The sequence below is a fragment of the Vombatus ursinus genome, unplaced genomic scaffold (genome assembly GCF_900497805.2).
Source record: "Vombatus ursinus unplaced genomic scaffold, bare-nosed wombat genome assembly UNPS02014820.1, whole genome shotgun sequence".
NCBI classification, from domain to species: Eukaryota; Metazoa; Chordata; class Mammalia; order Diprotodontia; family Vombatidae; genus Vombatus; species Vombatus ursinus.
Window position 1 is genome coordinate 23,424,881 of NW_020954598.1, and position 22,262 is coordinate 23,447,142.

The window sequence follows — 22,262 nt, forward strand, 5'->3', positions numbered from 1 at the left end:
GGGAACTTCCTCCTTAGGCAAGCAGCCTGGCACAGTGAAGGGAGCTGGCAATGCTCCCTCCCAGCCCTGCTCCATCAGTGACATGCAGCTCAGCCTGGCCATCCATAAAAAGAAAGGGTTGACCTAGATGTAAGCGTAAGCACCCTCTCAGTTCTTATGTTCAGTGACCAGCATGTCCCCACTTCCTTCCATCCCCAGAGCCACTAAGGGAACGGCTGAAGGGAGAATGAGACCAACAGGGAGACCGAGGAACAGTCTTCCAAAAGCCTCCTCCTGAACCCCCTTGCAAATATAGTCTCTTTAGGTTGCGCCTCCACAATGACACACATGCAGAACACAGAGACACACACATTGTTGCATACCTGCAGACACAGGAATGCAGACTGGAGCACACACAGACACACCGGATGTACTATGACCCCCACACAGGGGTATCTGCACATGTGCATACATACATACATGGCATACGTTGTGTTATCAAGCACACACAGACATTTACACTGACCACCCCTTGGCCCCCACTCCAGGGTCCAAGTACACGTAAACAGATAAAGGCCACACAGTGACTTGCCTGAACACACGTGCGCACACATACACCTGTCTTCAGAGTCATACGTGGCAGGTGCACACGCATCCCTTATGACGGGGTGATGGGAAAGCAGAGAGAGGGGCAAGCTCTTAGCAACTGACTGGTCTCTTCTCTGCCTTCAACTAGACAAGAAGAAATAGATACCCAAATATGAACTGGTTTCCACCCCCCGCCCCTACCCGACACCCTCAACCTTTTTCTCCCCTCTCCTCACCCTGGGATGGTGCCAGACTCAGATTCATCTAACTCTACTTAGAGAAGGGGATGCAGGAGAAACCCCATGGTCCCTATATCCTTCCCCATCCCACCCTACTCCCCCCCGGCTCTGGAAATCATTCCTACCAGCTTGCATTCCTTAGGCTTCACTGTGGCCCCAGGAAACGATCACCCTTCAAGATGGCATCAGCTTTGGTAATCACACTTCATCGGTACCCTCTGCCCCTATGACTGGAGGGCTGGAATGCGGAGCAAAGACTTCTCCCCAAAGCCCCCATTTAGACAGGGCTCCCAGGCCAACCATTCCTTTATTTCCCCATCAGCTTGTACTCCTTCGGATAGGGCTCCATCATGACCCAGAACTGGGTACCTTCTCCCTACACCAGAATTGCACCTTTCTTCTGCTGTTGTCTTCTCCCATTAGACTGTAAGCTCCTTGAGGGCAGAGACTGTCTTTTTCATATTTGTATTCCCAGAACTTAGCACATAGTAGGGATGTAGTCTAGTAGAAGTATTTTTAATGTCTTAAGGTCCCCCAACTCAGGTTTAGCTCTTTCCTTCCACCCTACCATGGGATTCAGAGACCATCTAGTCCAGCTGTGTCATTTTACAGAAAGGGGCATCTGAGGTTCAGAGTCCAAGGTCATGCAGCCAATAAGATTTGGATGCGGGTGCAGGTGATATGGTGGAAGGATCTGGGGTCAGAAAAGCTGGGTTGAAATCTCAGCACCACTTTACTGCTCTGGTCACTGCATCTCTCTGGGCCTCAGTTTCCTCAGTGGGAAAATAAGGGCTTGGGGAGTAGACGGCCTAAGGTTCTTTCCTGCTCTAAAGTTATGAGCCCATGAGACGTCTGACTCCAAATCCAGCCCTCTATCAGACTGATCTTTCAAGAGACAGTTTTCCTTGAGGTCTAGAAGGCCCAGCTAGGGCTGAACCCTTCTCCCCACCCCTGCCCAGGCCAGTCTCCCCCTCAAGAAATTAGGAACATAGCATTAGTATTTGCGGAGAAGGCAAAGGCTGGAAGCTAGAGCCAGCCTTGAGTGCCAGAAACACATATGCTCCACTCTAAAACTTTAGAGGAACCCAGGTTTTCGCTCAGCGGACTCTGGGCTTCTGCCCTAGCTAGTAGGGGGTCCTGGTTGGAGGCACTGGGATCCTGGACCTGAGGGATTCCGCTTTCGTCAACCTCACCCCTCCCCATTGTCCTCTTCATGCCGGGTGCCCCAGCATGGGCCCTCGGACAGTGGGGCAGGGAGCTCCTGGGAAGGACAGCCAGAGCTGAACCTCAAGGAGGGGGTGGGGGGAGGCTCGCTCTCCAGCTCTGGCGGCCTCCTTTCTCAGAGGTCCCTCTGCCTCTTTTCTGGGACTTGTTTCAGTGCCTGCCCTGAGGAGGTCAAGTTAATGCTCTGAATTAACCACCCCAATCCCCTCTCCCTTATCTTCTGAACAAGGAGAAAGGCCTTGTTCTCCCTCCCCATGCCTGCTAGCCCAGCTCCCTCTCTGTCTCAGCCTTATCTCTCCCCTGCAGGCCTTTCCTGACTGGGCAACCCCTCCTTCTCATTGCTGACACAGATTTCTCTCCTCCTCGGTATGCGTGTCTCTCTCCTTTTGTCCCTCCCTCTCTCTGGGTCTCTGTCTCTTTCTCCGTCTCATGAAACTTCTGGAACATGGCCCTATTCTTGACTGCAGCGAGCTTCAGAGTAATCTGAGACCAAGTTCCAGGCCCACATCAGTCATTCTGTTCCTGATTAATCTGGACCAGACAGATGGTCTCCTAGGGCCCTTCTAGCTCTAGGTCTTAATGATGCCCTAATGTCTGACACCTATAACGTCAGTGAGTGAGTCTTTCCCTGGGCAGACTCCAAACTTTCCTGATTCAGGGATTGGGGGTGGGGAGGGGAGAGGAAAGGAAGGAGGGACCTACCTTGGGCCCAGTCTGTAAGGACAGCTTTTCCTCGGACCTGGACCCCTTTGGATCTAGGGGCCACTAATGGGGCTCTACCCCTATCCCCCCCCAGAGGGCAGTATTCCATATGCTGCTTGGGGGAGTTGTCAGGGGGATTGATTGGTGGCTCCAAGCACCAGATGGCAAGCAGACCAGCCCAGAAAAAAGGCAGCAGGGCTGGGAGCCGGGGTGCTGGAATTCCTCTGCTGACCCCACATAGCCTCAGCCTGGGCCCTGGTTTCCCTCTCCATGCTGGGTCGTCGGGGTGGGTGGCAAGACAGAGAAGAGAGTTAGGTGGGGTGGCTCCTTCTTAGGAGGATCCAGTCACCCAGGCCCTTAATTCATTTATTATTTCAGGGTCCTGGGCTGCCTGCCTCATAGAAGCAGGAGATGGCTGTGGACACATGTTCCTAATTCAATGCACAGGTCCCGGAGTGCGGATACCTACTATGAGGCACTGTCCATTAGACCACTGAGCCCATCACAACGAGACCAGGTTCTGATCCTGTCTCAGGGGAAGGGTGAGTCTCAACAGAATTAATGCCAGAGCTCATAGGAAAATGGAATGAATTTAGAGAAAGAAGGAATCTTAGAAATCATTAAGTCCAACTCCCCATTTTACAAAGGGGAAAACTGATTCCAAGAAAGGGGAAATGCTTGGGCAGTGGCAGAACAGGAATTTTTACCCAGGTTTTCTGACTCAAAATTCAGTCATTTCACTATGACATGTTTCAGTGGCCCTGCACTACTAACAAGAAAAAATGGAAGCCATCTCTTCTCCAAAGGGAACAAATCATAAGGATGTTCCTCCACTTCCTGGGTGATGGAAGTCAGGTCCTGGCTTCCAACAGGAGATAATGAGGAGGTGGTAGTACCAGGATGTGCAGTTGGAGGCTAGAGATGGAGAAGGAAAACATCTGCCCTCATTGCATGGCCATGGATGGGGAAGGGTGGTTGGGGTCCCAGTGGCCACCTATCTATTTTCCCTTAAGAAGAGGGCTGGAAACTAATATCCTCTTCAGAGACAGAGACATTAATAGGTACCACAAGACCCTTTGTGAAAAGTAGTCTGGGAAAATGCAGACATGCACATCTGCTCTCTTCCACCTGTGGTCAGGACATGGGTGTATGCCCAATTAGACTTCAGGACAGGGAAGATATATTTGGAGGCCTCCTTCTGTGAGGAAGGGTCCTTCCCTCATCTTGTCGAATCAGTATCTTCCTCAGCCCCTGCTCTCCCACCTAACAGCTAGGGCTTGCAGACACACAATACCTGCCACACTTGCTCATTCAACCATTGCTTCTCAGTGCTTGGTATGCGGAAGGTCCTGTGTTGGCCAAAGAGGTAGGAAGATGAGGTGGCTATGTCCTCCTCCCTGCCTTCAGAGAATTCACAGTAACAGGTGAGATAACGCACAACTACGGTACGAAGCAGAGTATAAGGGCCATAATTAAGGTATTAAAGAGGGAGGATTTTCGGAAGGTTTCATGAAGGTTTGCATTTAAGCTTGGCTTTCAAGGATGAGTAGGATTTCCGTAGAAAGAGATGCAGCACATATAACCTATATCAGATTGCTTATCGTCTTGGGGAAACAGAAAAATTTGGAAAGCAAAATCTTTCAAATAATCAATGTTGAAAATCGTCTTCATACACAATGGGAAAAAATAAAACACCATTAAAAAAAATTTTTTAAAGAGAGTTGTAGGTGGGGGTTGGAGGGGAAAAGACATTTGAATCATAGGTATAAAAGTATGGAGAAAGGAAAGGACTGGATCACACAAGGCCTCAAATGCCAGTCCAAGGAATCTTCCCGAGGTCCAATTCAATGTGTTTGTTTCGTTTTGTTTTAGAAAAGCAGTCTAGTACACTGGAAAGAGCATTGGACTATGTCAGGAGACTGGTTGAGTCCTGGTCTTGCTCAGCCAGAAGCTCTTGTAGCGTTGGGCAAATCTTTTCCCCTCTGTGGGTCTCAGTTTCCTCATCTCTAAAATGTGGGGGCTGGACCTGATGCTCTCTGAGCTCTCCCAATTCTAACATGAGCGCTTCCAGTCTTTGTCAAGGCCCTGCTCTGTGATTCTGATCCTGACATTGGTTTTTCAATCATGAGATGAGCTGGCCCAAGCTCTTTACTCCATCTCTCCAGCTCCCCTTCTCTCTCCAGAGAAAAATTCAAGGTCTGATGCATGCCTTTGGCCAGGATGTTACCGTGAGAGGTCAAGCCATGCCAGACAGCACATGAGGGGGAGCAAGATGCGGAAATGCATTTTATCGACCCTGAGCATTGCCATGCTGGGAAACTCAGAGAAATTATTTACCCTCCAGTTAGACAGAATTGCCAAGAGATTCAAAGCACTTAATGTGCACACACGTCTCCAGCGCTCCTCTCACACCAGAGGCTGGTAGGTCATCATCCACTCCTCCTAGGCCAGTCCTAAGGCTAATCCATCCAACCACCAACACTGGGGAAATGCCCACAAAGCTGCCTTCACTACCCCCAATAACGTGCATCTACTGGGCGTCAGCCAAGCCAGATTCAGATTCTAACCAGAACCACCTTTCCTCGTTCAAAATTCCATCTCAAGATTCATTACTCCACCTCCCTTATCTCCATTAAGCTCAAATCACTCTAATACTCAGTATTCACTCAAATTATTTGTTCCATTTGTACTCGGCTAGCTTGTTCCACCAAAGACCAGAGCTTTATTTCCCGAACTAAGAAACGGAGACCAAGTCTCCACATCAGACTGGGGTCTGGAGCATGTCTTCTTTTGCTGTCGAGGTAGTGTAAAAACAGGCTCAAATTTTAAATGGAGTCCCAAGATTCTTGAAAACAGGTTGGTTATTTCCAGCCTGGGTCTACCCACTCTACCCAATTTCACATGAAGCTGGGCACTCAAGATTTCTGATGGTGTGCTGCCACCTGGTGGTTTACTTGGAGCACCACAATTTCCTGTGGTTACCAGATCTCTGCTCTGTGTGCAAGGTTGTCCTGAGAAAGGGCTTCCTTTCCACCTGTCCAGGATGGCTTCTTTCCCTCTAGGATCAGGCTGGCTAGGCCCTGGGCACCCTGTGGGGTACAGATCAGCCCCTGCCTGTCCAGGAGCTTATCTGAGGCCTCCCTAGTTATCCAGGGTTAGGCCCAGAAGCCAGAGCACTTTGAAGACTGGCCAGGACAGCTGCTCTGAGTTTCCATCTACATCTCCAACTGACCCTACCCATCCAGCCAATTCCAGAAACGGCTTAAACCAGGGATTTAAAATAGCCCTAAATGCACAAAGATTAAGCTGAGTATACACAAAAGTACCAATTTTCCCTATAGCAAGGGCTCCCAGGGAAGAAAGGGACCTCAGCAGCTCCCCCTTCCAAACCCAGGCTCGCCTCTTGGGTGAACTTTTCCAGGGGTCCTTCCGTCATCTAGCAGGGCTAGCATGTTTGTGAGAGGACAGAGATGGAGGCAGCACTCGGAGCCCTGAGCCTCTCTCATTAGCAGACTGACCCTGCCTAGCTAGTCTGAATATTAGACAAGAGAAGCTGTTCTCTTCCAGGTGACACCTTCAGACTTGAAGGAATTCAGAAGGCACATGTTGTGTGTGGTAAGGGCATTTTTTCCAGGCGCCACCTGCTGGGCCTTAGGAGGAAGGTAAGGTCCTTAGTCAATCAGCACCAGGATGAGTCAAATCAGTTAGAATTGAGGTCCAGAAGGAAGTTCCCACCATTTGGCTCTATTAGTTTGTGATGGATGGTCGCTGCAAAATTGCTGGGAAATCTGTACTTTTGGGCTTAGTAGTAATAGTCCAGCAACTGTTCTCAATTGCAGTGAGGGGAGCTAATTTTGCTCAAACACCTCCATAATTGTGTCCTTTATCCCAGTCCCAAAGGAAAATGGTTAGCACTGGCCAACCCCTGTAACTGGGAAGGAAATGAACTTGCCTGCTGGGGTCCTAGCTCTGAGAGGGCACCCACTCCTGTGCCACTGCAGAGCAGGAGTTTGCCCTTGATTACATTAGCAGTGCTTACTTGATGAAATTGGCACCAGAATCCCTTTAGATGTGTGTGGGTAAGACAAGGCAATCTCCATCTGAGCTTTCCAAGCCTTTTCACCTCCCCACCTTCCCCCAAGTATTCAGCTGCTCGAGCTCCTTCAAACAACCCCCTGGGGAAAGGAGACTCCAGCTTCACTCTTTGATTAGCTTGGCTCACATAATTAAGAGTTTCCCAGATCCCATTATGTGTGCACTCACCTGGAATCCTCCTCACAAGCTGACGTTATCAGATGTGTCTAATGAGGCCACTTGTGACTGGCAACTCAGGTGTTTGCCAGCAGGAACATTCAGTTCCCATCTCCATGCCTGAGGCACTATCCTCCCCTATAAAAACACTTCTTAGCCGAGTTCCTATTCCAGCTTCTCGCCCCCAATGTTCCCCTAGCACCAGCTTCTCCTAGTGATCCTTCAGGCTAGTAACACAGCAGGTGTAAGGCCCACAGCACCCCTCTAAGCTCCAGACCACAGCCTCAGGCGTGACATCTGCATGGCTGCAGAGGACAGGACATGGATGGAGAAAGACCACAGCAGTTTCTGGCATTCCCCTGGTTTGTTCTACCATCTCCTATGGCAATAATTCTGTTATTCCAGCTCAGACTTTTGGCCCCAGTCTTTATTGCAGACTCAAATGCTGGCCCAATGCAAGATCCCCTTGAAAGAGGGTTCTAGAGCCCCACCTCAACCACATCCCCAGATTTCCTTTTAACAGGTTTTCAGGAACCTTAGGCATTACTTGTTTCTCTGCTGTGGTCCAAACCTCCTTGCTGTCCTTCACACCATTCACCTTTATCTCCTAAAATACATTTCCTTCAAAATTCCACTCCTGACATCTACACGGAAGCCTTTCCTGACCTTTACTCCCCACCAATTTATCTTACATATTTTTATTTATATAAATGTCTCCTCTAAAAAAAAATATACCAACACTTAGGGATCATTTTGTTTTCTTTGCATCCCACTTCTGTAGCACATTAGGCGTTAAATAAAATGCTTGATTGGTTTCACCCCACTGCACCAAAACTCCACAAGTGCAAGAGTTGGGGAACTATGTGCTTATTTCATATAGCTAGTCAAAATAATTCCTCTGAGCTCTATGAATACAATTCCAAAGGATAAAACCACATTCCTTCCACTTCTGTGATGTCCTATTCCCCCCAAGTGTTGCAGTCTTTTCCGAGGTCTCACTTGATCAGGACCATTTCCCTGCTGCCTCAGCTTCATCCTGACATAGCCCCAGGGAGCCAGGCTGCCTGCCTTCTAGAGCTCTGCCCTCAAGGTAATCATGCCCTATATTCAATTCCCAAGATGGCTAGGAAGTAGTTGATGACAGATATTAACTGTCAGGTCTGGAAAATAACAATGGAACTCACCCATTAATTTCTTCTGCAGAGAAAGCAGACAGTGAATTAAGAGGAAAGGCAGGTAGTTCAGGTCTGCCGGGAATGTGGAAGTTAATGCTATTATTACACCTTAGCAAAGGCATCAGGGTCTGATCGTAGGGGCCATTTGTTTTAAAATGACTATTGAACACCCCCCCAACAATATGGACTCTCTGGGGGTGTGCTCCTAAAACGAATACTCCCTTGAGAGAGTACAAATGCAGGAGGGAGAAAGAGGGGTCAGGGGGTCTTGATGCCCAATGTCACATGGAAAATTGATGACAAGACTGCACCAAAACCTGGGTATCCAGACTTAGAGGTCGGTCAGTGAGCTCTCCACTACACTTGATGGAAACTTTGAATTTAAAAAAACTGACTAGAAACTGTGGGAAAGAGAAGACACAAAAATCCAAACCCCACCCAACATTGCTACCCTCTTATGGTGACAGGAAAAACCCCATAACCTGAAAGCCACCATCAGTCAAGCACTTTAAAAAACCCTACTGTTCGTTGTGCCTGTTCAGACATGCTCTACCCACCCATGTGAGAATAAAAGGACACACTGCGCTTATTTTTCCAGATGCTTCTTTTGTAAAGGAGCCAGAACTGGCAACTATACTGAAAATCTTCAAAAAGTATGTACAAAGGTATATTATACAAAATATACACAAGGCTTATGCCAAAATGAGAGAGCACAACAACAAAACATAGATGAGACATCAGTGTCAACACCTAACACCTCTCAAACATCTACAGTGAACCAGAGGAGCATAGTATACTACAACACAGTCTGCACACATAAAATATAGTAAATTACAGTAATGTACAGTAAGGTATAAAAGACAGGGAGTCCCCCCCAAGTCTGCCCATGATCCCTTCAACACAAAAGGCGGCTATTTCCCATACAACCCACATATGAGAAAACCTTTGAGGAGGAAGAAAAATCCCCAAGGGAATAGAATGGTTTACCCTAAACCATTCCCAGCACTAGCAGTGCTCCTAAGGATACAGGATGTAACAGTCAGCTTAGCACAAGGAAGTGGAGTTCTTTGCCAGTTATCAGTATACAAAAGGTGCTGAGCAAAGTGATGCTTCTCATTCCATCTCAGTGAACCGAGCAAACATGGCTTTCCGGACTGCGTCCTTGTAAGAATCTGCTGTTGACACACCATAGGAGCTGCCTTTTGCACCCAAGCCAGCTCCTTTCATTCGTACCTGAGCCTGGGGAAAAACAAAAAAGGATGTCTGGCATGTGACATAAACCAAGAGTGTAAAGTATTCCCACGGCACAGGCTGGTGCCTCTTTCCAAGCTCATTCCCTTGGTAGGACCATTCAAACTGAAAATTTGTAAGGTAAATGTACTAGACAATTAACAGTTTCCTCAGTGGATATCTAGGGCAGGTTTGAGGACTAAAAAGAAAAGAAAACCACAACAAAAATAAATGGATGGACCAACCCTCACATATACTAACTGTTCAGCAAATGTCTGATTCTGGGAAGGATCTAAGGGCACACATTCAAAACAACTGCACTCCCAATGCAAAGTTTTTATCACTTGCCTTGAAAAATCCGACGCCAGCAGCACTGGCTTTAGCAGAACTAAATGCTGGCTATAAAAATTCCTACTGCTTTTCTACTTCTAGGCAACCTGCAGGAATCTTTTATTATTGAGATGACCATTTAAAATCTATACCCTAAACCAATTAAATAATAGTAATTCAGTGGACACAGCTACATAACTAAATTTTACATAACTCTACATATAAATGAAACCAATTAGGCAAGACCAGTAACACAATACTTTTAAATATACTCAACCTAAGATATACCTGGAATCTGATTTGATGCTGAAGTGGAAGTTTTAAATGATAGGTTAGTCTTTAGAAATGGAAAAAGAAAACCATAGGAGGCTACAGTGAATCTTCATGTAATGCCTACACACTACATGCTCTAGTGCACTCAACTCCTCTCTCACCACGATGTCTGACTGAATTAGAAAATAAGTCACCTCAATGATATATTTGGAGAGAAAAGAACAACCACGCAGATAAGATTCCTTTAGAACAAACCTTTCATCACAACCTAAACACCAAACCATTGCTTACCTCAATGGGGGCTGTGATTCCTTGACACTTCCTTCCCAAACCTGAGCCTTCCCGCCATCCCATGGCCTGTAGCATTTTATTGCCAATATTACTATGGTCAATGCCATCCTTAGTTGGCTGTTCATAATTTCTAAAAATGGGGAAAAGAAGAAAAAAGTTATATAAATGGAAAAAAAATTTTCATTTCACATGTGGTGGAATTATCAAGATACATACACAGTGCCAGCATCAAATTGCTTCTTTCTTTTGGGTTCTGGAGGTTCTGGGATTCCATATTTCTCCCGTCTCTCTGCAGCTCGATCTCGGTACTTCATCTATATACGGGAAAAGAAAAACAGTTGGAAATCTATACTAACTTCATTCTTCCAACAGCTAAGCCCTACCTCTAGATTTTTCAAGCAGACATTTAAATTTTACTAAATTCATTTAAACCTAACATTTCTTCACCATTGAAAAATACTAAATGTGGCCTCTTCCTTACGTCACATTACTAATGTCATATTGTAACTGTAATAAGTAGTCATTCTTGGTTTTTTTTTTTTAAACATTTCTGCATCAGAGTTAAGATTTAAGTGATTTTCTAAGGGCAAATTAAAAAAAAAAAGTAAAAAGCCTTTAATGAAAAACCACATCATTAATAACATTTTTGTCAAACCCAATCATGAGTTGGCTCATCTGCCTATATGCTAGCTTCTCATGGAAAGTAAAGAAAGTAAAGTCAAGCAATGGAGTTTGGAGGTATCCTTCCTCTAAAGCCATGTCCTCCCAGAAACTTTTTCCAGCACAAGAGACCAAAACCTCACCTGAATTCATAATAGCATTTGGCAATCACACAGTACCTTATATGGCTATTGGTAAACTTTTCATATGACATGTCTCTTGTATCCCCAAAGTAGTATGTTAACTGCTTGAGGTCAATAATCCTATTTTTTCTTTTTTTTTAGTTTTAGAAAAATGTCTTACAATATGGCAAGGTACTCACATATTTCAAAATTGGAATTTCAGAAGACTAATGTGTATCTGAACAAAAAACTTCTCTATAATATGCCCAACAAAAGGCTTCAGCTTCCACTTAAAAGGGCTGTTGTGTGGATCATATGAGATAATGTTATCAAGTCCTTTGCAAACCATGAAGCGTTACAATACTAAAGGTTACGTTAGTATGAACACTGTTATTAACTGGTAACTTCTGTTTCACTCACCTCTCTCTCTCTTAGTTCCAAAGCCTCTAGTTCTTGCTCAGACAGTCTAGATCGTCTATAGATATCCATGTTTTGCTGTGTAAAGCATTTCAAACAAAGAAAAACTCAAGACATGATTTTTGAAATTATCACATCAATGACACTTTTTTAAAAAGAGTTTAAGTAATGACAATGCAATGCTGCCACTCTTTTCCCATTCAAACTAGGAAAATTAGGCACCTAAATAGTATACATTTAAAAAAATAGCAAACTCAAACCTTATGTAAGTCGGAGAGTTGTTGATGTCTAACTAAAGCATCTTTGTTGGGAAATTGCCTCCTACAGAGCAGACAAGCCATTTTCTTCCAATCAGTCAGTTTTTCCTCTTCACTTTCAATTCTTTCCATCAATTCTTCCTCATTATCACTATCACCACTATATGCGGCTACTAGACCACGCTAGAAAAGAAATGGCAGAGTGACTACATTATTAAAAAGTGTACTTTTTCAAAATTTGAGGGTCAGGAAGAACTCCGAACAGTTCAAGATTTGGATATAGCCACCCCTCTCTAAAACTCACCCTTCTTAAGGAAGCAGCATTTCATATAACCCTGAAGGTCAACACTGAGTAAGTCAGGTCACTTCACCCCTGTCAGTTTCCTCATCAGCAAACCAAGGTTGGTCTAGATGATTTCCAAGGTCCCATGCAATTCTAAATTAAGGTGCTCTGCTGTATCCTTTAAGGCTGAACTTTACAGTCTTCAATGAAGCTTTACCTGACCACTGTAGCCCCACAATAAGCTCTCTTAACCCACAGACATTAATATAACAATTAGCAATTAATCATGTACTTATTTACATTCTCTGTGTATTAGTATTTAACTGCTACTTAAGCTCTTCGCATATTTATGCACAGTTCAATTTTAGGTCTCTGAGGGCAAGGATTTTACATTTTCTCACCATGTGTGGCAAAGTGTCAGCACAATTGTTCTCCCTCAGTAATCCCTTCATAAAGATATATAAAATCATAAGATAATTTGCAGCTAAAAATATAAACTTTATCAAATGATTATCCTGATAAAAAATTCTCTATTCTTCTAAGGACAAATGCCCTCAATGTAAGGAGTTACTTAATCTATAAATGTATATCACACCACTCCTATACTGACCGTGATACCATCAAAGACGAAAATAAGAAATATATTCACCAACATGAAAATTTCAAGACTCTTCAATACAAAATTAAACATAACCCTGTAATTAGTAGATAAATCACTACAAACACATAAAACACTTCCTTCAGATTGAGACAGAAAGCATAGAATGTAGCCAAGTTGTTTCTTACTTTGAGTGGATTTTCCTCTTCTCCATTTTTCATCAGCTCTGGGATAAGCTGCTGTCTTTCAGCCAAAGCCCCCTTAAAAGACAGAAGAAAATCCATGAGCCCACAGTTTTTGCGTGACTAATTCTACTCAAAGCACTGTTGCTAGCTAATGCCCCTTTACCTTCTTCTCAAAGAGAGCAAAGCCGGCATCTGCTGCTGCTGACTCTCTTCTCTCTTCCTCCCTCAAGGAATTGACAGGCTGGAAGCTATTCTTAAAGTTTTCTTTTTGTTTATTTAAGCTCTTAGCCCAGCGTTCCATGTCTTTGGCAATCTAAAGTTAAAAAAAAAACAAAAAACCACCATTTGAAGTCAAAATGATAAATGAGACTGGATAATGAAGACCAAGTTCTCTGCATCACATTAGTCATTAAAGATCTTTCCTCACCACAAAAGCTCTCTAGCAAAGTCCCCAACTGTTCTTATTATTAATCTACAATATACAATTAGAGCTTTAAAGTAAATACTACTAAATTTCTGAGACTTCAGAACTTTTAAAGTGAACAGGGATATACTACCAGTAATTTCAATTATTTTAAAGCAAACCAAAGCAATAAAACTATTTCATGTTAAATGTGGTATTCCTATTTTCAAAAATAAATATACAAAAACTTTATGGGAAGTCTGTTTTAAAAGGCCACAATATTTACCCAAAGAAATATAAGAACTTGCTGACAATAAAACACATAGACACTTTCTGCATTGCTAGTTTTAAAGAATCAGAGCAAAACTGACCAAATGCCGCCATTCAACATCAAGCCAAGAATCCTGACACAGCAGATATCAAGAAAATGAAATTTCAAACTTGGGTCTATCACCTTGCAAGTGACATTAACCAGCTGCTGGACCTCAAGCAAGTCACCTTACCTCTACCCTTCTAAGGCCCAGTTTCCTCATCTGTAAGATGGGGTAACAGCTGCAGTGCTTACCACCTCCCAGGGTCTTGAGGATGAAATGAGATAATGTACAGTATACTCTAGCAGCTCTTAATTATAACAGGTCAAGCCTTGCCTGCTGTGCCGTTTTGCTCTTGGGCTTCTCTTTCTTTTCCTTCCCTTCTTTGGCGGAAGGCAGACCAGGTTGTTGTTGGGCTACACACTCTGCAGCAGGCACATAGGTCTCCTTCTCTCCATCCCAGTAAAGATACTGCTGTGTCAAGGAATTATAATAGTACTAGAAAGCAAAAACACCAATTGTTCAATAGTGACAATTTCAGCCCAGTCAAATAATTATTCAAATTAGCAATACAAGTGACTTTGTGGAAGATATTCATAAAAGACTGTGGCAAAAATCTACAGTAGTTTTCACACGCAGACTTCTCAGTCTGCATGAAGAACAAATAGAGAGCCAGAAGTGACTATTTTTAAGGCAGGATTCTCATCCAGCTGAAAACGAACCAAAGACCGTGCTAGTATTGCCTCCCACCTCAGCCATTTGGAGAGACTACTAGTTAACACAAGGCAGAGTTAAGGGTAAGCTCAGAAATGAGATGCAGAATCTCATGGCTGGTTTTTAACAAATTGGGTGAAGGAGGCAAACTTAGGAATGTAAATCAGTAAGCAGGCCTTTAGTTCCTTCTGTCCTAAGAGAAGTTAGTTACTGTACATAAACAGAGTCCCACACACCAAACCAGAGTTCCTTTTCCAGACTGAAGACACAGTCGAGTACCAGCATGAGCACACAAGCACAGATAGCTTCCCCTGACTGGTACAGTTGGTGGCATAGAATGGAATATGCGAGCCATATAGTGAAGCTAGAGATTACACCTAATATCTCATTCATGCAAAAATTCACTTTTAAACATAAGAGGCAGAACAAAGCTTAATTTGGGGTTCCTTCAACAGAGTAACTATATGTCAAGAGAAACAAGCCACTCTACAGAATATACTCCATGACTGTGCATAACGTTATAGTCCATAAATATGGCTAAACACCAACCTTGTTCCTCATTAGGGAAGATGAACATATCATGAATTCTATCATCACATGCTACATGTTTTGTGTTTATTTTTGGGGTGGGAGGTGCAGACAAAGAAAAAAATCGGAGGGACTTTGTCAGAAGAGCTATGTGGAGGCTTTTCTAACTACTGTTCTTCATCACCAATTAGAAAAACAAATCAGCTATAAATTTCAAATTTTGATATGGTTATACACTATTAATATTTACTACAGGCAGAACTTGTGAGAACGACAGGCTGTTTTGTCTTCTGACTTCAGATTTTCTGGTATTTAAAAACACTGAAAATTCCAAAACAAATCCCCCTAAGGAATTACCAGGAGGAAACAAAACAGTTAGAAACTGGGAAATTGGTCTTTTCACAAGGATAGTAATAGCTAGATCATACACTTCAGGAAAAGACTGAACTAGCTACTAAACCATCTTTTAAAAGGCTTAAAATGGTTTCAAAGGGAATAAACTAATCTAGGCTTATAGAAAAAACAAATTTAAATGTAAAGTACTAAACACCACTTACCATGTTTGAGATTTTAACCCTACAGAGAATATTTAATTTCATGCCTCATAAACTGACCTAAGTGAAGATAATGGATTTAAAATGAAAATACATTAGAAGATAGTGCATTTACCTGAGAGTTAGAATCATAATAAAGTCCTGTAACTGGATCATAATAATATCCTGAGGATTCATCATAATGGTAGGTAGAAGTGTCAGGGACAGCTGTAAAGATAAAAATTTAGAACAATTTTTGTTTCCAGTAACAAACAGGCTAAAAATCCAAGCTAAGAAAGTGATTCTGTGCATGTCTGAGATGTTAGGTATGTATATTCTCCAGCTACATTCTACACAGCTCACACATTCCCTTCACGGTAGCTTCAATGCACACACATGCAGCTAACGTAACACTAAATCTACAAAGCACCTATGTATGACAAAACCTCTCAATGATGAGAAGTGATTTTGATTTTAAGCTTACCATACTTGGTACCAGGAACGACACCAGTCGGGGAAGCTGTCTGTGCTTGTGTGCTAGTGCTGGTGCTAGTGCTCGGCTGTGCTTCCTCAGTCTGGAAAAGGACAGCAGGTTTGGTAATTCTCATTTGGAATGTCTCTTAAAAGAAAACAATCAACGCACCTTCCCAAAGACACGTCCTCTTCTGACAAACTATAGCAATAAGCTAAAGCAAATTTTACTTTTTCTCTAAAGGTTAAATCAAGGCATGCATAAATATAAACGAACTATCTTGAGAACCTTTAACTACTTAAATAATTACATTTTAAAATTCACTAACAAAAACACAAAGACGGTATGCTTTATCTAGCTCTGGTTCAGAGCAGAAAAGGTTAAGATTTGCCCAGCAAAACACAAGTTTCCATAACAGTAAACAGTTCTATATTTAAAACTGCAGATTACCGGAGAGCCAGGTGGATTGGTGGTTTGATTATACAGTTGGGGACTTTGGGATACTACAGCTGCTGAAGTAGTGGTGACTGCTGCCCCTGATAATAAAAATAGTTGGTTAGAGAGCCAATGTACTTAGGTTACCTGGAAACCTCAGGACAAAATTATAAGCTAAACACTCAATAATATTCCTCTTTGATGTCTCAGATTTCCTTCCAGCATTGTACTGTAGTGTATGTCAAATCCTATTATCTAATTATCACTAATGGCCCACTGGATATGCACTATGCAGAGACGATAACCTTTAACCTTTGACATCTAAATTTTCTTATGAACAGAAAATAGCTGGTTTTTTGGGGGGAGGGCCAGGGGAAAAGCAGGAAGGATGAGAAAAAAGGAGAGATTATTTACATACTTTTGGTTAAGGAAAGATTTAATCATCTAACTTTTATATGTAACCTTAATTAAAGTAGTAACATCCTTAAGTTTGTACTTTGTCCACAGCATTAGTCATACTCTTCCCTGAATCACATAAAACATTTTAGCAACATTTCTAAAGAGGCAAGCAAAAGAGGACTTGGTCACTCAAATCTAAACAATGTCACTATGCGCCGGGTTGGAACTTGGCAAATACAAGTGCAATTTGGATCATTCTCTTAATGCATAAACCATGGGGTTTTTTATGAGAACCCACAGGATGGCAGAGAGGATTCCTGATTATCTTTGAACGCTTGAGGAATCCAGTAAGACTGCCTCAATTGTGAAAGCTTAAGCATAAGATGCAATGAATTGTAATACCTGGTACAGTAGATGTATCACTCTCCACTCCCCCTGCTTGCTGCTGGTAAAACTGCTGATAATCTTGTGAATACTGAAGAAAATGCAAATGGCAAAGTTGGCAAACTCCTGTGAGATCTTTGGAGACCAGAAGAGTCTGAATTCCTTAAGATTTTACTCACCTGGGCATACTGTGCATAGCCATCTTGGCCTGGCTGGAGGTAATTGTAGTCTATACTGCCACCTTCTCCACTCTGAGACTGCAAAATTCCAGCAGAGAGGAGAATGCACATAAAATTAGTTATTTTCAGATAAAGGTAATTAGGAAACATTCCCTAGTAATTTCTTTGAGAGCATGCCAATCACAACCAATGCAGGTAGGTATAGAGAAAACAGGAAATCCTCTACCTGTAAATCTTGGCAATACCATTAACACTAATTTGAGCAAAGGACCCTCCCCACCTTCATACCTGCGTGGATGACCACTGAGCTGCAGCAATGGCTGTGCTAGCCACAGAAAAGGCGCTGACCCGGTTACCATCTGGGAGAACCAAATCTCTGAAACCATGAAAACCAAATCTCATGAACAAAACCGTACTTTCCTCTCCTATCTACCTCAGGTTCGTTCTCCCCTAACCTAGGCACATGAGGCAATCAGAGATGGTCCCCACATGCTGATTTGTAGCCTAAAAATTAGTAAACTGTTAAAGGCACTAGTTATTAACTGCTATTAGTGCCAGAAGATCATCCAAGTGTCTGTCAGAACTTTATACACTCGCTTCAACACAATATTTCCTACATATGTGTGTATATGTACACACAAATTTGAAAATTAACCAACCAAACACCTGTGGATGAAAAATGCCAACAGACCAGGTAAATCTGTAGTAATTATAATAATTATTACTCTCATCCATTTCTGGAAATCTAGCGATTACCAAATCCTTTGTGCACAGCACAACAGAGGAGTCAGGAAGACCTATGTCCAAATCCAGCACCTCAGACCCCTTTTACTATGTGATCCTGGGCAAGTCACACTCGGCCTCAGTTTCCTCATTTGTAAAACAAGGGGGTAGATCCAATAACCTCTTTAAAGTCTCTTCCAGTTCTAAACCTACGGTACTAGGCACTGTTATGTCTTCATTCTCCCTACTTGCTTTTACCCTCAGCTGAAGCGAAGAGTTCTCTACTAACCACAAGTTGACTTACAAGGACAGGTGAAGTTAGCTCCATAAGCAAAAGACACTTTTATTCACATAGGCTTAGTAAGAAAGGACATCAAACACTAATTCAAAAAATTTACAGCTTTGTTGTATAACTGATAAGGAATCACTGGGAAAAAAAATCTCAGGATCCATTTAGACTAGGATTGTTTTAAATAAAGACAATGAAACTACTCACTTTCTGGCACTTTTGGCAAAATCAACTCCAATTGTTTTGCCATCAATTTTCAGTGGAGGATGTAGACTTTGTAGCACCTGTAGTAGCTGAGAAGCATCCTAAAATGGAAAATAAATAATGAAACAAGACATAGTTGGTAATCGCCCTCAAGATCTAAGAAATCTGGTTCTAGAAAGAAGGAAAGTAACTCATTGTACATGCATATTTGAAATCATTAGATTCACCACCTTTTCCCATCAAACAAGAAGGAACATGCTGTTACTAAATGGTTAAGTCAATCTGAGTCAAAGAATTAAGAAACATAATTCTGCCTGCTTAAGTTGCCAGAACTCAATGCACATTAACTTAGTACTATATGAAATACCATAAAATTATTGTCAGTAATTAAACTGTGATCTCCAAAAAGAAGGCACTGATCACCAAACTGCAAACCATCACTCAAATTATTAATCACATTTAAAACTTATGTGTCTTTGAGATCAAAAACTACTCTCACCATTGCTGAAGACAGCTGCACAAATGCAAATCCTCTGTTCTGCTGTGTCTGTTTGTCTTTTATAAGACGAATGTTATTGACAGCTAATGATGCATATGGAGACAATGCTGTCATTATGGAATCTACTACAGTGTGAGGAGCAATATTTCGAAGAATAATAGCTGAGGAGATAAATAAGACAAATGTTACGCATGTTTCAATTTTTAATTACTATTAAAGGCAAGTCTAAGTACAAGTAAAAAAAAAACTACAGCTTCAAAATCAGACCTTTTATCTGAAACTCACTGAGGAAGAACTTAAAAAAACCAGAGGTATTCCCAGAAGGTATAACATGTATTTCTGCTGCAGTTCTTGTAAACTGTATAGATAAACTTACACAACTATAATAAACCCTTAATTCAGGTTTTTTTGCATTACAGAAATGTGGAGAGATAAAAGAAGCCTCAACCAGAGCTCAAACCCTAATAAGGGGCACTTTCACTTACTATCACAGTAGTAATCCACAGACTGGACAGACTCTGTAGTTCCAGATGGTACTTCCTGTTCTGAGTCTTAGTAAGAAACACAAGGGGGAAGAAATGAGAAAGACGAATATACCAACTTACAGCCCCATCAACAATGTATCAACATGCCAATCTTTCTACAGCCCCCTCCAACCCTGGCTAGTCCCATCTTTTGCCATCTTTACCAATTTGCAGAGCGTAAGGAGAAAACTCAAAATTGTTTTGATTTGCACCCATTAGTGATTTAGAGCATTCTTTTATATGGTTAATAATCTGCCACTCTTCTTTTAAGATACGTTTATTCTACCCATCAACCTATTCTATATCAGGGACTAGCTTTTGGTTTTATAGTTCCGTGTGTTTATAAATGTGTTTTTATACATGTTTATATATACACATACTCAGCTATCAGACCCTAATCAGAGTTGTATTTTGTTGCAAATGCATTTCAATTTCATGTAATCAAAACAACATATATTACCTTTTGTAATAGCCAATAGTTCTTGTTTGGTAAAGAATTCACCACTTACCACCAACTGTGAAAGAGACAGACTCTTTTCTAATTTGAAAAATAGTATGCGCATTTTTTAATATTCAGGCCACACATTCATTTTGAATTTATTGTGTGATATTGGTGTAAGATACTGGCCTAACCCTAATTTCTTCCAGACTGTTTTCCAGAACACACTAATGTGGAATTTATGAAAATCCAGGTAACCACTGAGTTGATGCTTACCACTAAAATACAAATAGTAAATGAGGTTACTATTTTAAATTCTGATCAGACTTGGGAGCAAAGCGAAGGGGAAGAATTGTCTGAGTTTAAATACAGATATAGCTAATACAGGACATGGCATTAGAATGTTTTCAAGACAGCTGAACCAAACCTACCAAATTTATCAGCTCCGCATCGGAAGCATTTGAGTCTTTTCCTAAAGTTGTTAAGGCAGCACTGAAAAAAAAAAAGTTGAAGGCTGAGTTCAGTTATTTTTCATATCAACCCATAACCCCCATTAACCACTGAAGTACTAAAAAAAAGCTGCAGGGATCACTGTCTATTTCTTAGATAAATCTTAGTAGTTACTAATAATGACAGTTCATAACCAAACAAAACTGATTTCAGCAGAAGCTTTAAAGAGGGCATATAACCAGAAAGTTCAGAAGAATGTGTATGTGAATTTTCCCTAATTCTTTTAAGAAAACTATCAAAGGCTGATCGTGTAGGATCTTATTAAGTTCTGAATAGAATAAGTTTTCTGTTCATTCTAAAATTATGTAATAAGTTATCATCAGTTAATGTTTCTGTTCATTCTAAAATTATGGAAGAAGTTATCATCAGTTATCTCATTATAGTCTACACAGCATTAGGGGGAACAGGACATACAGGTATAAACTGTAAAATATTCCAACACAAGCATCTTGATAAACAAATTCATGTACTGCCTGAACAAAGTTCAGAACAGATAAACTATTTGGAGTAGAAAGCACAAAATTGCAATCAGAAAGACTTGGGTTTGAATCATAGTTTCATTACTTATTAGATGTATGATCTGAACCTCAAGTCTCCTATTCCATTAAGCAAGAGTGTTGTGAAGATCACTTATCAAAAGAGATAAGAGGGTCAAGTGTGATAATATCTGAAAACCAATAAAATACAGAGTGATATGAATACAAGTTAGTACCATTGTGAGGCAGCTAACTACAGTGTAAAGAAACTTCTGGACTTCATGCATCAGAAGGGCCTTGCCTGATTTTATGTAATATGTGAATTCAAGTTCTGCCATTTAATAGCTTTGACCTAAGACTCCATTCCTTCATCTGTAAAATGGGTATTAATACTCATACTTTTCACAGGATCACTGTGAGCTCTAATGAAAAAGTAGACAAAAGCAATTAAAGTTCTATATAAATTTAAGCAGTTACAATAACCTAAAATTTTAGCTTTTATTTATACCAACAGGTTAACATAGGGTTTTTCCCTAACAAGAGAACATGCTAACAGATACTATAAAGTTGAAGAACCTAGAAATTCACAAAATAGTTTAACACAAAATGAAAAGTAACTGAAAAAAAGGGTTTAAATATTAATAGCTAATACTTGTACATCACTTTAAAGTTTGCAAAGCACTATATATGTGTGTATACATCCACACACCCACCTCATTTGCTCCTTACAACAACACTGTAAAGTAGGTACTATGATCACCTCTCATTTAATATGTGAGGAAACTGAGGTTGAGAGGCTAAATGACTTGACCAGGGTCACACAAGAAGTAAATGTTCAATGGAGGATCCAGACCTAAGTCTTTCTGCCACTGATCATAATCGATGATCACAAAGTCAATGCTCTAAAATTGGTTCTAGCACTTCTAGGCTCACCATTTACAGGACCTATATGTAAGATCATTGGGGGATGACTTTTTAACCAAAACCCAATTTTCTAAGCTCAAAGATGGCACAACCAGTATAGTAATTTAAAAACATCAAATAAATATCACACAAACTGAAAACCCAGAAAACAGTCTGTGAAGGGAATAACTGACAAATGATTACATAAAAAGGAGACTTGGTAATGAAATTCATTATACTCCAGGTTGAATGCCCTTCAAAGAAATGCTGTACACGCCTCACTTACACAAATCCATGTCCAAACAAATGATCTACCAAGTGACACTGCTTGATATAAATTAAGATAAAATTAAAACCCCACTAGAACCCGCATACAAAGCTACCAATACCTTGCGAATGAATCCTGAGGACATTCCCTGAATTATAATCTACCATGACAACTTACCACTGCCCCAACAATTGCCAGTTGTCAGTAATATATACTCTCCTTTAAAGTAGTATTTGTCTTTCAAGTTTCGGATGAAATATTCTAA

The 22,262-nt window shown here is 41.5% G+C and overlaps 1 protein-coding gene across 2 annotated transcripts in view; it reads right to left on the reverse strand.

Moving 5' to 3' along the window:
• Positions 1 to 8,744: 8,744 nt before the first annotated feature.
• RBM5 (RNA binding motif protein 5) overlaps positions 8,745 to 22,262 on the reverse strand; it is a 25,766-nt gene continuing 12,248 nt past the window's right edge. For both annotated transcript variants that reach the window (XM_027837231.1, XM_027837232.1), the window contains exons 8-25: positions 20,272 to 20,332; positions 19,363 to 19,428; positions 18,878 to 19,038; positions 18,382 to 18,479; positions 17,451 to 17,538; positions 17,163 to 17,240; positions 17,002 to 17,074; positions 16,216 to 16,301; positions 15,778 to 15,868; positions 15,430 to 15,521; positions 13,855 to 14,016; positions 12,968 to 13,117; positions 12,808 to 12,879; positions 11,742 to 11,921; positions 11,485 to 11,559; positions 10,499 to 10,596; positions 10,283 to 10,412; positions 8,745 to 9,397 (exon numbers count right to left, since the gene is read on the reverse strand). In XM_027837231.1, the coding sequence (XP_027693032.1) occupies positions 9,272 to 9,397; positions 10,283 to 10,412; positions 10,499 to 10,596; positions 11,485 to 11,559; positions 11,742 to 11,921; positions 12,808 to 12,879; positions 12,968 to 13,117; positions 13,855 to 14,016; positions 15,430 to 15,521; positions 15,778 to 15,868; positions 16,216 to 16,301; positions 17,002 to 17,074; positions 17,163 to 17,240; positions 17,451 to 17,538; positions 18,382 to 18,479; positions 18,878 to 19,038; positions 19,363 to 19,428; positions 20,272 to 20,332 (1,887 nt within the window). In that variant the 3' untranslated portion in view covers positions 8,745 to 9,271. The remainder of the gene's footprint in view (positions 9,398 to 10,282; positions 10,413 to 10,498; positions 10,597 to 11,484; positions 11,560 to 11,741; positions 11,922 to 12,807; positions 12,880 to 12,967; positions 13,118 to 13,854; positions 14,017 to 15,429; positions 15,522 to 15,777; positions 15,869 to 16,215; positions 16,302 to 17,001; positions 17,075 to 17,162; positions 17,241 to 17,450; positions 17,539 to 18,381; positions 18,480 to 18,877; positions 19,039 to 19,362; positions 19,429 to 20,271; positions 20,333 to 22,262) is intronic.